This window comes from Larimichthys crocea, chromosome XXI, assembly GCF_000972845.2.
Source record: "Larimichthys crocea isolate SSNF chromosome XXI, L_crocea_2.0, whole genome shotgun sequence".
NCBI classification, from domain to species: Eukaryota; Metazoa; Chordata; class Actinopteri; family Sciaenidae; genus Larimichthys; species Larimichthys crocea.
In genome coordinates, this window is record NC_040031.1 from 4,742,240 (window position 1) to 4,755,246 (window position 13,007).

General features: G+C 39.7%; 2 protein-coding genes across 8 annotated transcripts in view; both read right to left on the reverse strand.

Moving 5' to 3' along the window:
* The window catches only part of si:ch211-1e14.1 (UPF0606 protein KIAA1549), a 36,114-nt gene extending 31,759 nt beyond the window's left edge, over positions 1-4,355 (reverse strand). For all 5 annotated transcript variants that reach the window (XM_027272945.1, XM_027272943.1, XM_027272946.1 and 2 more), the window contains exons 1-2: positions 4,166-4,355; positions 2,969-3,268 (exon numbers count right to left, since the gene is read on the reverse strand). In XM_027272945.1, coding sequence (XP_027128746.1) covers positions 2,969-3,101 — 133 coding nt within the window. In that variant the 5' untranslated portion in view covers positions 3,102-3,268; positions 4,166-4,355. The remainder of the gene's footprint in view (positions 1-2,968; positions 3,269-4,165) is intronic.
* A 2,044-nt stretch (positions 4,356-6,399) lies between these two features.
* hipk2 (homeodomain interacting protein kinase 2) overlaps positions 6,400-13,007 on the reverse strand; it is a 70,815-nt gene continuing 64,207 nt past the window's right edge. For all 3 annotated transcript variants that reach the window (XM_019256983.2, XM_019256984.2, XM_010756808.3), the window contains exon 15: positions 6,400-12,742. In XM_019256983.2, the coding sequence (XP_019112528.2) occupies positions 12,278-12,742 (465 nt within the window). In that variant the 3' untranslated portion in view covers positions 6,400-12,277. The remainder of the gene's footprint in view (positions 12,743-13,007) is intronic.

The window sequence follows — 13,007 nt, forward strand, 5'->3', positions numbered from 1 at the left end:
TGTAAGAGGAAAGCTGTGTAACTGGTGATTTCACATGGAAACACAGTTGGCAGTCCACACTTGATATAACAGACCTGTTGGGTAAAGATGATGAGCACCTCCTGTCAAACAAAATTAGGGCTATTCTACAACTTAACACCTAACAAACTCCCATTTTGGGGCAAGAAGTGTTCCATTATATCTTGAGTTTTATAGGTTAATTTTGCCTCACGGACTAATTAGATCTTATGACATACAAGTAACACAAGTTTCTTCAAATCTGTGTAACAGTATGTCCAAGATGAAGGAACGGGTTGTACTTCTTCCTAATATTTTACTTCAGATGGTGAGATATTTAATAAATCTTCATATCTTTCCGGATTAGAATTGGTTTCTTGACATGATATATGTCTCTGTCTTAATATAAATAATTGGTAGGTGAAAATAAAAGTCGCTATTCATAAACATCAAAGGACTGCACTTTTAAAGGAAAAGGTAAAAAGTAAGAGTAGAGTGCTGGTGATGTTACCCTTAAATATTTCAACGGCAAGGACCAAAATGGCCCAGTGAATCAGATGACGCTGTTGTCATGATCAGCTAATGAGAACAAATGACAACTTTCACTCATCCACTTGTTTTTTACTCTTCTTAGACTAAAGAAAGCATTCACCATTTAAAAAAACAATCTATCAAACAAGCTGCTGTCTCAGAGCTCCTATTTAGTGACCTAAGCCAAGTCTGGGCAAACATTTCGTTTACACAAAAGGAGTGAAATTAACGTTAGGCAAGCATAGGCAATTCTTTTGCCTATTTAGCTTGTGAACATTAAAAGTGTATTCTTCAGGTCTGCTGTGTAGTGTTTGGGCCAACATGCTGGTAAAGAATTATATAAATTTTGGAGGACTGACTCTTATTGTACAGTGCATTTTTAAAAATAAATAAATAAATACTTAAGACCGTCCCTTGCTGGTGCCATTATGCAGGAAAATTTAGAGTGCTTAAAAGGAAACAGGCTAATTCAGAACAGCGTGCAGTTGTGTGAAATCTCTCCAGACCCTGGTGTTAAATCTGTTCTCATGTGATGCAGTGGTTTGCAGACTGCCACAGGAAAACTGCCTACGGGATGCTTCTCAGAGTGTTACATTTACTGTAGCCAAGTGTGATGATCATCAAAAAAAAAAAGACTTGAGGAAATATCAACCAAAAGCAGCCAGCTTCTCTGCTTTGGCAGAAAATAGCTTCCTGTAGAAAACAGAACAACTCCTGATAAACGTCTTAGCCAAGTGAAGTATTCCTATGAAAAATTTAGAACATGAAAAGCACAGCAAAATGTCTGCGAACGTTCCAATTTCTTTGTGCAAACAAGTTAGCTGACACACAGACTGATTATGAGGAGCAAAGGCAAAATGGCAGATATAGGAAGGAATACTTCATGCAAAAAGATTTGTTTGAAATTCTTCACATCATGGTATATTTTGTCTTCTTCAGGTCACAAGACAAAAAAAAAAATGAAACATGACTTCTCTTATGGCGGCTTCATAAATGCATTAGTGGGTCGTAAACTGAGGTAACCCACATTATTGGTCAACCAATAAAAAAAAGATGTAAATGAATGGAGGCGTTATGATAAGAGTATGAGTTCTAGATTTACAGGTTTTCCGCACAGGGCTCTCACCCTGGTATTTACTACAATATCCTATTACAACATAATATCATGAGTTTTTTGCCAGCTCTTAAAACTGGCTAATGTGTAGGGGGAGGGGTCGTGATGGGATCATGTCACTATCTATAAAAGTAAGCCAGAAAAAAACACCCATGTAGTACACCGACTTAGCTCCTTTCTCTTTCTTTAATTACTGCAAATTGGTTTAACCCTATGGTCTGTGTACTGTAGGAACAGGACCACTTCACCATTTCAGTGTCTTTGTTACAATATCACAACCATCCAAAGTCACACAGCAGGCCTGACTTTGTTCAAATGAAAATCAGGACATGAGTAAGTTCATGCTGGGATAAACTACCAGACATATACTTTCTTGTTTCAACACTACTCAGCTTGAAGGGAAAACAAACACAAGTTGCATTACTAAAGTCGTATGTCATCTATCACACCATCTTTTCTTCTTGAGGAGATGACAATCTTTAAATAGGAGGAGTTGGCAACAGTGGTCTGAATGTTCGGGCAGCAAGCTTATGATTGGAAGGTCGTTGGTTAAGTTGGCCTTGAGCAAGGCACAAAATGAGCCCAACTGCTCCAGTGCAGCTGCTCCGTTGCCCACAAACAAGACTGTGGTTGTGCAAAGCATCTCCGAGATGTGACTTTGTGCAAGTGTGTCAAGTATTGCTCAAAATGTGCATTCATGCTGAGCAAACCTACTCTGAGTCAAAAGTTTAAGGGGGAAAAAATAGGATGGTTCAATTTTTGTGTGTTTTAAATCTGTAACAACCATTGGCTAGACAAGCAGCATAGAGAATGATGGCTTCTTGTTTCTCTCGAGCCAAATCCTCAAGAAGAAAGTAACCATTACCAGAAACTAATCCATCAGGACAAAGATCCTGATTACACCTAGGCTGGCTCTTGGATACCATTAGCACTTTCGAATGCACACACATACTCAACAGTTTTAAGTAGACTTTCACTTTAGTGCACCTCTTCACTTAGGTTAAGTGATAGTTAGATTAAATGAAGATGCTACGTAGTGTTACAATAAGTGGACCTTACTGTTCTACATGTGTCACATTCAACATTTAGCCTCCTCTTATACCAAGATGACGAATTTAAAGGGTGTTTTTCCCCCTCAGAGTTACCTCCACAGTGGGTTTTTTGTTTGTCACCTCACCAGTTCAACTTGAAATGAACTTGGTGTCTATTACTTGTCAATGCGATCTAACTAAATGTCGTACAAGATACTGACCTCTGTTGGTTATGTAGCACAAGGTACAAATTAGTGGATCATGTTGTGCAAGTCTACGAAAGGTGTTCTCTTACCTGCAACAGGTGAATCAGCTGCGATCACCGTTACCAACACCGTCATCCCCAGAAACACTGCACGCTGGCTACGGGCATGCATAAGAGCCTTAAACATCACCAGCCAACCCACAGAGGAGACTAGACCTGCCATGGTACGGTGGTGGGTAAAGTCAAGGCATTTCACCCAGTTAAGAAGAGAAGATTCATTCCAAAGAGACAATCGAGGTTTGGGTTGTTTTTTTCGGAGCTGCCTGGTTTGTGGACTGGCTTCAGTTTAAGGCCCCTCCTTCCATAACATGTGCTCGCAATGAAGAATGGCTGTAGAAAACAAAAGAGCAACAGTGGGACACAAAGCAAAAACAAAGCAACCACATTTACGGCTGCTACTTGACCATCACTTCATTTAATGAGCCATTCACTGCAAACAGCCACTGCTACATAAGTGCATGCTCTATTTATGTTATTTTTAACATTAATATTCTTGTGGTGGCATTCTCAAAAACAATAACGGCAACGTCTGTAACACCTGTGATAACAATAATGCTCATTTTAGCCACTTTGTAACAAGATAATTCCTCTATAACATCATTTTTAAGAGTAAAATTGGCTATTTATGTTTTTTTTATGCACTGGGATGTTTCATTTATTTGAAATTTGAAATATATATGTTCACTTTAACCATGTTTCACACAAAATATCTCCCCACAGAAGCAGAATATAATTTTAAAATCTCATGTTAAAATTGATTTTGTTTTCATATTGTGAGGGGGAAGCACGCACATGGCTAACCAGGTCACTGTGAGTTCATGTTGATAACATGAGTCAAATAAACACAAGTGAACAATTATTATATCATTAGATCAAACTAAACTATTCAACTAACTCCACATATCGGGATGACCGTGTGAGGACGGCACGTAGACCCAGCACAGACTTCATCCCCCCGGCTAGCTCTCTCATCATGATGCCGTACAGTCTCTTGTCCTACATCCCGTCCCGTTACTTGCAAGTTTCACGGCCGTGTGTCTCTCCACACGTCTAGACAAAGCAGCGTACATCCCTCGTTTGAGTGTCACGGGTAAATGTTTACAAAAAACAAATAAACAGGCCAGCTAACTAACATACTTTGGTGTTATTTCACCAAAGCTAGCTTTGAGTGAGCAGATTTTCCAGCCATTCCTGTCAGCCTGCTCATAGCTGCGCATTCAGACTTACCAACAAAAAAAAAGCTCCAACTCTTTCAGTTCCTTTGTCTGGGTCACGAGAAAAATATCCTTGGATGAGATGAAATAAAATGCTGTCTGTCATGTAACCACCTGCCCGGGTTAGAAGTTGTTTCAGTGTAAACGTGCTGTGGACGGGACGGGAGCTGGCTTCATCTGACACTCTTTTGGTAACTGTTACCTTCTCTCGTCCTGAGGATTGGGTTAGTCCCGCCCCCTCCGGGCGATCTGATTCGTTTGAGATTTATCTAACCGCGCTCTCATTGGCTGCAGCTCTTGTCTGTCAAAGCGGGGGGGTTTAAAAATTAGGTTGGTCCTTCTCGACTGGCGTCTGCGGCTTCCACGGCAACGTTGCCTCATGCGATGATGCACTCACCGAGGTATAGCGACTGATGGATGCATCACGGTCAAGAGGTTTCACCTTCTTGTCATGCTCTGACAAGTCACACTAAGAGTTATCAGTTCATTTTTCTGCAGCCTACCGCTTGTTGTGCTCCTGTGCGTTTTTATTTTGCAATTCCATCAACATGTCTAAGTCAATTTAAGCCACATTTAACATCCAACAAGGATGCACACCTTGTTTCTGTTGCGTATGCGGTGTATGAATTACCAAAAGCCTGAGATGTGTGTGGGTGGCGCAGTGCTCTTATTAAACGTCGTGCTTAAGCAAGGTTTGGTGGTTGAAAAATAAATGGAGATGATCAGCATAACCTAATCACGTCAGTGCAAGTTTATGTGCGTCAACATTTTGGTGCGCAACGCCACCTAGTGGCAGTGGCACCTAGTGGTGTATGTCTGACTAATGTTTCTCATGTTAGATCACATGCGCCATGGTATCATGGAAAATGAAATCCTAAAATTGGTCTGTATGGAGTCAAAACAAGACTTAATGTTTTTTTTAAAATAGAAAATCAGCACTATCTGTTATCTAACTACTCTGTCACTTTGGACCCAATTTGCACTACATCTGCTACCTCATATTTCTGAAAATAATGATAATCTATTTTTAATTTTATTTCGATTTCTGCTTGTAACAAGTTTATTTTTTCTGTGCATTTTTAATTACATAGGACAGGCTTAATTTCTTTGTACATGTTTAATTTAAACTCAGATCTATCTCATAGGTTAACTTTAGCGTATGTTTATAATACTATTGGTAAATGTAAATTGTTTTGTTTGTTTTTTACTTTTTACCCAACTACATTTATTTGTCGGCTATAGTTAGGGCTTATAGTTGCTTTCCTAATTCAGATTTCACATCCAAAATACACAATATGATAAGCTTATACAACATATTGTAGAAGATTGAACTACCCATCCCAATACTCCCAAATAATACGTAGCATACCATAACTATGACGGTATAATGCAACTTACACATTAATGCATTCATGTTAACAAGCCTTTAATAGAATATACTATAACACTCACACTGGCCATATGTTTGTATCATGAGTTCATTTATTTTCTATACTATATACACTGTTGTAGTCCTCCTGTCCTTGTAGTTTAGTAATTTTCTATCATATTTCTACTAGCTGGGATAGTCTCCAGCCCCACCATGACCCTGATGAGTATAAGCAGTTACAGATAATGGATGGATGGATAATATTTCTACTTTTACCTAATGCACTAACCTATAAGGGAATAAAATGCTTCTTCCACTACTGGATTCAGTGGCTTGCTCAGGGCCAGGTTTACTAACAGTGACTGATAGTTCCTTTGACCTCAGATCTACAACACCTCTCACCAAGGAGAAAAACATGGCTAAAATAGCTCGATGAAATAACTCCACTTTGGTCTCGGAGTATAGTATAGTTACACACTGATGCCTCTACACAACTATGGACTGGTATCAACACAGGTGTTCACTACTGTACATGATTAGACCTCTTTTTAAGACTGTATCGTCATCCTTAATTGACATCTACTGTACCTGACTCTCCTATTAACTTTGTTGTGGAAAAAACAACACCTTAATCATTGTAATAGTCACATGTAGTTTGGTCACCTCAAGTAATACTGTAGCTCTGCCAAGCATCAATAAGGCCTAAGCAGACAGAAAACAACATAAATATTTGGGTGCCAAATGTTTCTATACTATTCTATTCTCTACACACACACATATATATATATATATATATATATATATACACAAAATATTGTTGTATATCTTTATTTTCTTTCTCAAAAAACAGGATATAACAGTAGAAGACAGGAGACAGGTGCCGTGACTTAACAGTTTAATGTAAATCCAAGACAAAGTGTGATTACATTTCTACACATATACAATATGCATATGTGAGCATACAAATTCTCATTAATAACTCGATTCACCTCTGGAGACCGAAAAAATGATCGAAAGTAACAGTGAATAACAAGCTATAACATAGTTCACCACAACGCGAGCCCCTTCTCACCCTACAGTTAGTAAAGAGGACAATTAAAATAACTATATTCTTCTATTTGACGAAAGCTGTTTGTCTGTTAAAATCCTCCTGTAAAATTTACAATGCTATCATTAGTTTTTTCGAAGCCTAATATAAATTCACTCCATTTTTCTACAACGAAAATGATTAAGAGAAGCACACAACATCATAATGGTAACACAAGCGCTTAGTAGCAAGTACTCAACTTGTTAGGAGGTTTAATTAATCCTTCTTCTTATTGTCATTATTATATTTATTTAAACATTCTATAAAGCCAGTAAAATATCCATTCTCATAACATACTTAATAATATTAAGCTAAGGAACAGGGTATACATAGAACGCTACATCAACAGATTGAAATAATGAGACATCACAGCCCAATAAACAAAAAGTAAAGAAGAAAAGACAATTAACAGAGAAGTATACTAGGAAATACTGCAGCACACATTAGCTTTATGGACAAAGAATGAGATTTTACACCATTGAGAAACCATACAGCAATGGACACAAAAGGGGGTCAGGGTTTGATGCACTCTTAGGTTTTTAGAAAATGTAAATAAACTGATATAACACTTGCATTAATGTGCAAGTAGCTATTTAAGAAAATTGAGCTACGTTAATTTACTGTTAGAAGTTTGAGAATGTACCAAAAGGGATTTTGACCTGACCTCTAGCTTAAGATGAATACATTTGTGGTGTAAACAGTCAAATCTGGCTTTGAATGTAGCTTTGGTCTACCACTTCTAGATTCAATTCATTGACACCACAAAAAAAATTATGTTCTGAAAGTAGATTGGGAAAAGCTACATTTTGCAGTTATGTAAAGTGGGACCAAACATCTTACAACACAGTAAACTGGGGATTTAAGGTGGTAGAAATGGATTGATATCCTTGCCTGGTTTTACACAAATTGGAATAAATGAACATAGTAGAAAAACAATCGTATTTCAATCAGTTTTGGTTCTTAAACTCATACATTGTAATCATCGGACACCCTCTATTAGTGATGGCATCAAACCTTGACCACCTCACCCTGAATTCCCCCAAGGAATAGCCAGCAAGAGGAGCAGATCTCCTCAACAAAGGTAAAAAAAAAAAGAAAAAAGAAAAAAAAAGAAGAAAACACACACTCTCATCCAAAAGGGCTTTAAGAATGCCTGTGTAGCTAGATTATGAATTTCCTGGTGACAGAAAGTACATCAGCTCATGATTAATCCGCCTAACACCTGTGTCTAACCTCTTTGTACTTTGGGAAGCAGCTGTGACTTTGCCAAATGGTTTACACTGTACCAGTGTGCGGGTCGGCGTTGTGGGTTGTCTGTTCATTTCTTGCTAAGCTTCAAGTCACCTTGAAAGAGTTTGTCTGAAGAAGACTAATATAGCACAGTGCGACATCTTGCTCTCAGGAATGTTTCTTGAGGAGTATTCACGATAACACCATGAGCAAAGTTGGAAGTTTGAAGTCTGTATTTTATAGGAGAATGGTAGGCTTCATAGAGAGTGAGATACTGCCTTATTTACGTTTCTCTAATTTAATGTCACCTTAAACCTTTGGAGGTATTGATGGTTATTTGGATGGCAGTACTCTAACAATAAAATCGCTAGCTAGGAAGGCTAAGCTCACTTCAACAACACAAAACATTTTTACACTCTACTTAAGCACATTTTGGTAATTGTAAGGTCACTCGATCTACGTTAATGCTCACATTTCTGATTCCCCTTTCTTATAAAACACAAAACATTGGTTATGTGAAACAGAGCAATAGACAAAGGTATCATACACATCAAGTCATTTTCCACAATGTTGCGCATACAGGGCTACTCATAATTGGATGTTTCATTTGAGAAAATAGCAATCATTTGATATCCCCCTAATCACGAGGATAGTGGTAATTTTACATTATTTCTCTCATATGGGAGTTTGCTGGAGATCGAATGTATAATTATTGCATCATGCATGGCCACAAACGGTGTAGAAATTAAATGTATGGTCACGCACGGAGAAAGATCTAAAGCCATTTCAGATGTCGCAGGTCACGTATTACATTCATTTTGTGCAGGTGACCATGGATTTAAAGGTATAGTTGGTACATTTTTGATTAATTCATTTTTACAGGTTAGTCTATTCCATGGCACGCTAATGTAAAACAATTTTTTCATTTTTTCTTTCTTTTTTTTCTTTTTTTTTCTTCTTTTTTTACAAATTTTAATACAACAACAATAAAGCTACAACATCAACAACGTAAAAAATAACTGGCTTAACAATTTGGAGAGAGGTTAGATAATTTTCTCATCATTCAATCTAGACAGGGGCCAAGTGTGATGAGTAATGGAAGTGAAACAGAAAAAAGCTTCTTCTCATAGTTGAGTGTCCAGATCCTAAACAATTTCACGACTGTGCTGTATGTATGAATTGAGTATGTTAAATTCTCCTTGTGTACTCGTGCATGGTATGCACACATGCATTTGTATGGGGGTAAAACAACATGTCCTCGAAAGCACTTGTAAAGCGTTTAAAGTTGAGACCAGAAGTTATTGCCTGTCTGTCCTAGCAACGCTGTGGAGGATTGCTTGTACTGTACGATGCTGTGCTGTACACGATCAATCTATTGTATTCTTTGGTGGGAGGAGCAAAAAAGTACAAGTGTGGCATAGCTATCCCCGTGCTGAGAGGAGAGGGGGATAGGACAGCAGTGTAGCATGGGTAACGCCAAATTCCCTTCAACAGTGGAATGTTTCAGTAGTCTGCCTCCTAACAGAGGAGCCAAAAGATCTCAATGGAAAATCATCTCCCTTACGCGTGTGTGCTTAGGCCCCAGTGACCTAGAGGAAATTAAGTAGATACAATAAAAGAAAAAGACAACAACAGAACAAAGAAGAATGATGTAACCAGCAACGTGCTATGTAATCACATCTTTAACTGCCCGCACCCTAGGCTTGCATGCTGGAGCTGACGGCGAGTGGAGATTTTTGGGGAGTACCAGGATGACAAACCACTTTGGGGGCCCATCAAGAGACTTTTGAAGTTATTGTTGGACAAACATGGGTGTGGCAACCTTCAAGCCAAAGTATCTATCTATAAGGGCCCCATTGGATTATCATCAACTCAACACTATCATCAGCAGTGTTCGAACACTTTACACAGGTGCACCCACCTCCACGGAATACTAAATATTACTGTACATCAACCCCCAGGTTACAAAATAGAAATGAGCCTGACACATAATAAAAACACACACACACACTCTGATAAAACACCCACAAGAATTATTGCAACAATCTCTAAAAATAAACACAACATGTACTACAGCCATGTCAAAAAGTTCAAGATAATGTTAAGTTAAAAAAAAAAAGAAAAAAAAATCACTTCAAATGCAAGTACTATGGCATACCATGAAGGAGAGGGGAAGGCTTTCACTAAACCACCAGCGGTCCTGATGTGCCCACGTTCAAGAGGACAAATGAACAGAGGAGATTATTTGTATCAATGGCTACAAGAAAAAAAAAAAACAAAAACAAAACAACGCCTGTTAAATCAAGCAGCAAACACACAAAGCGACAGCCCTATTGGTTCTCTAAGTGTTCAGGTATCCCGTTCAGCTGGCGTGGCGATGTCTGTGGTGTACCTGGTTTGAAGACAAATGGACAGTTACAGCAAATCAGCCACAAGGTGCCCTTCCAGGTGTATGCTGTGGCATTTCCCTTCTGTTCTGTTCTTACAGCTCTGAGATGCTACCCAAACCTCAATCGCAACAAATAACTTCCAATTATCTTTGCTGGAGAAACAAACAACAACAGCAACGTATGACAACAACAAAAGGATTCATGTCAGAATTCTAAGTGTGCATTCGGGTAAGGTAGTGCCCCCTGCGGCTCCTACCGACAACTCGGGCTCAGTGTTACTATCAACCTGCTCAGTGCCAACTTGCTACCATTTTAGTCCCATTTAAGATAGAGAGTTTCACCCTGCCCTCCACAGTCCCTACTTAAACTGACCCTACGCTTTCAACCAGCCCTCTCACTCGTGCCTACACAGTATCTCTCTCAAACAACCCTCGATACTCTGTCTCCTCGCTGCAGCCTGGCTATTTCTAGCCTCGCAGAATCACCCTCATGGCAACCATCACTTTCTGTCAGGCCCTTCTCTCGGACTAGCTTTTAACCTTAAAAAATACGACCTCTACTGTGTCTCAAACATTGTACTGTAACTCATTCCCTGTACATGAAAACTGAGCTAATATCTCTGCTCTGTAATCACGATGCATGAATTCCAAACAAACAAATATATTCCAAACTAAAGCCACATTTTGAGTGCCACTGTGATAGAGGTTTACAGCTACAGCTATACTGTACATTTTCATATTTACATTAATATCCAGAGCAAATGTAACAAGAATTTATCTATGACTTTGGTAAGTACCCCAGGCAAGTTATCTCATGCACACATAATAAAATAGCTCGGTGTGATATCAACTCTGACATTAATCTTCATCACGTATAGTATGCTGTCATTAAGGACAAGAAACAGCAAGGGCTGAGCCTACACCTGGAAGAGAGCTACAACTGCCCCAACTAGGATGTCAAACCAGGGAAAACATGTCTCTCTAAGTATAGCTATAGTCTCTTGTGGCTTTCAGGATCCAAGCCAAGTAAACTGTGTCGTTATATCTGTAAGGCACTACGAGGGAACAATGGTCAAAACCTAAAGACTGAAGAGTTTTTTGAGGAGGTGGACTACACACGCATGGCTGACAGTAGCACACACAGACAATCACGTTGTACATGCCTATGTTATTATAACCACTTTGTGCAATCACATTGAAAAAAAGAGAAACAAATAAATCTATTGGTATCAGAAAAAAAAAAAGTTTTCTTCTTAAAACAAACAGGTGCAGACTGCTACATTCTAAGAACGGGGCCCAGCTAAGACACCTAGCTAAAACTGAAGTATCGTCATAAAGGTGAAACATAAAGGAAAAAAATATCTATAAATACACTAAAAAGTTTGTTGTCTTCTGTTGGTTATATTTCCAGAAGCCTCCTCGACTGGAGAAGGTGGAGTGGGAGAATTGCCTCTCTTTTCTCCCCACACCATGAATGATTTGGAAATATTAAGACAGTTCAAGGCCATCAATATTTTTTTCTTTGAAGAGCAGCAGGTTTCCGTATTTCACCTTCTCCCAAATCCCTTGGGATTCCGAACTTCCAGTCAGTAACCTCTGTTCAACAGTCACTTCCCAAATTTAAGAGGGGAAAATAAAAGAAAACAAACCAGAAAACCTCTACTGTCCCAAAAGGCCTGTTTTAAACTTCCCTGTAAAACTAATGAGACGTTACTTTCCTCATAAAGTAAAGCAAAGAACAGACAAAAACAAAAACTGGCCCTTTCAGGAAAAATAATTAAAAGAAACATTTTGAACTGTACCCCTCTGAAATTCAACCCCATCTTTCCCTTCTAGAGAGGCTGCAAATCTTTTCTTCTTCTTCTCTCTCTCTCTTGTTACATCTTCAAGTTATACGTGACAGTTTCATGAGGATTGCATGTTCCTCTTTCTCTGTTTATGTCTGAGGTCGAGGAAAGGATGTTCAGGATGTCAACGGGGCTCAGGGCGGGTGGTTTTGGGGGAAGCAGCAGAGCTCGGTCAGGCTCTCCAGTGTCAGTCAGTGTCTTCTTTAGAGGTAAGGGTACTGGTTGACCTTGGTGGGGCTCAGTGGGTATCCAGTGTAGACAGTGGAGGCGGGCGAGGCGCTGATGTAGGCCTGGTGGGCAAACTGGGCCTGGTACTGGCTGTGGTGCAAAGTGGGTGAGGGCAGCACACGGTGGCCCATGCTAACTGGGACTTGGTGGACGATGCTTGGTGGGTAGCTTCCGTGCTGGACTGCGTGGCGTGCCGAGCCCTGTGACGCCACCAGGTGAGCCACGGTGCCAGTAGAGCCCAGAGTAGCAGGGCCTGTGTAGGTATATAGATGGGGCTGGCTGGGCAGGTGTGTGGCAGCCAGGTGTGGGTGGACATTGCCCGTGTGAGAGGGGCTATTGTGATGGAAGGAGTACGGGGCCTGAGTGGCGATGGTGGGGGTGATGTAGGCCTGCTGGCGCCGATGACCTCCATTTCGCTCGGCTACCATGTGCTGCTGGGCCTGGAAGAGGATATAGCAGAAGGGCTGAATGAAATGGAAATTATTACAGACATTATTGTATACTACTGGATTATAAATGGAATAGATTCAGAGAGTTAGATGAGAAAGTCAATATCATTCTCATGTCTGTACAATAAATATGAAGCTACTGCCTTTAGCTGGTTTGCTTAGCTCGAAGTCTGTAAAGAGGGGTCAGAGCTGGCCTGGCTCTGTCCAAGGGTAACATCTAGAGTTGAGGTTTCACACACACACACACACACATTAA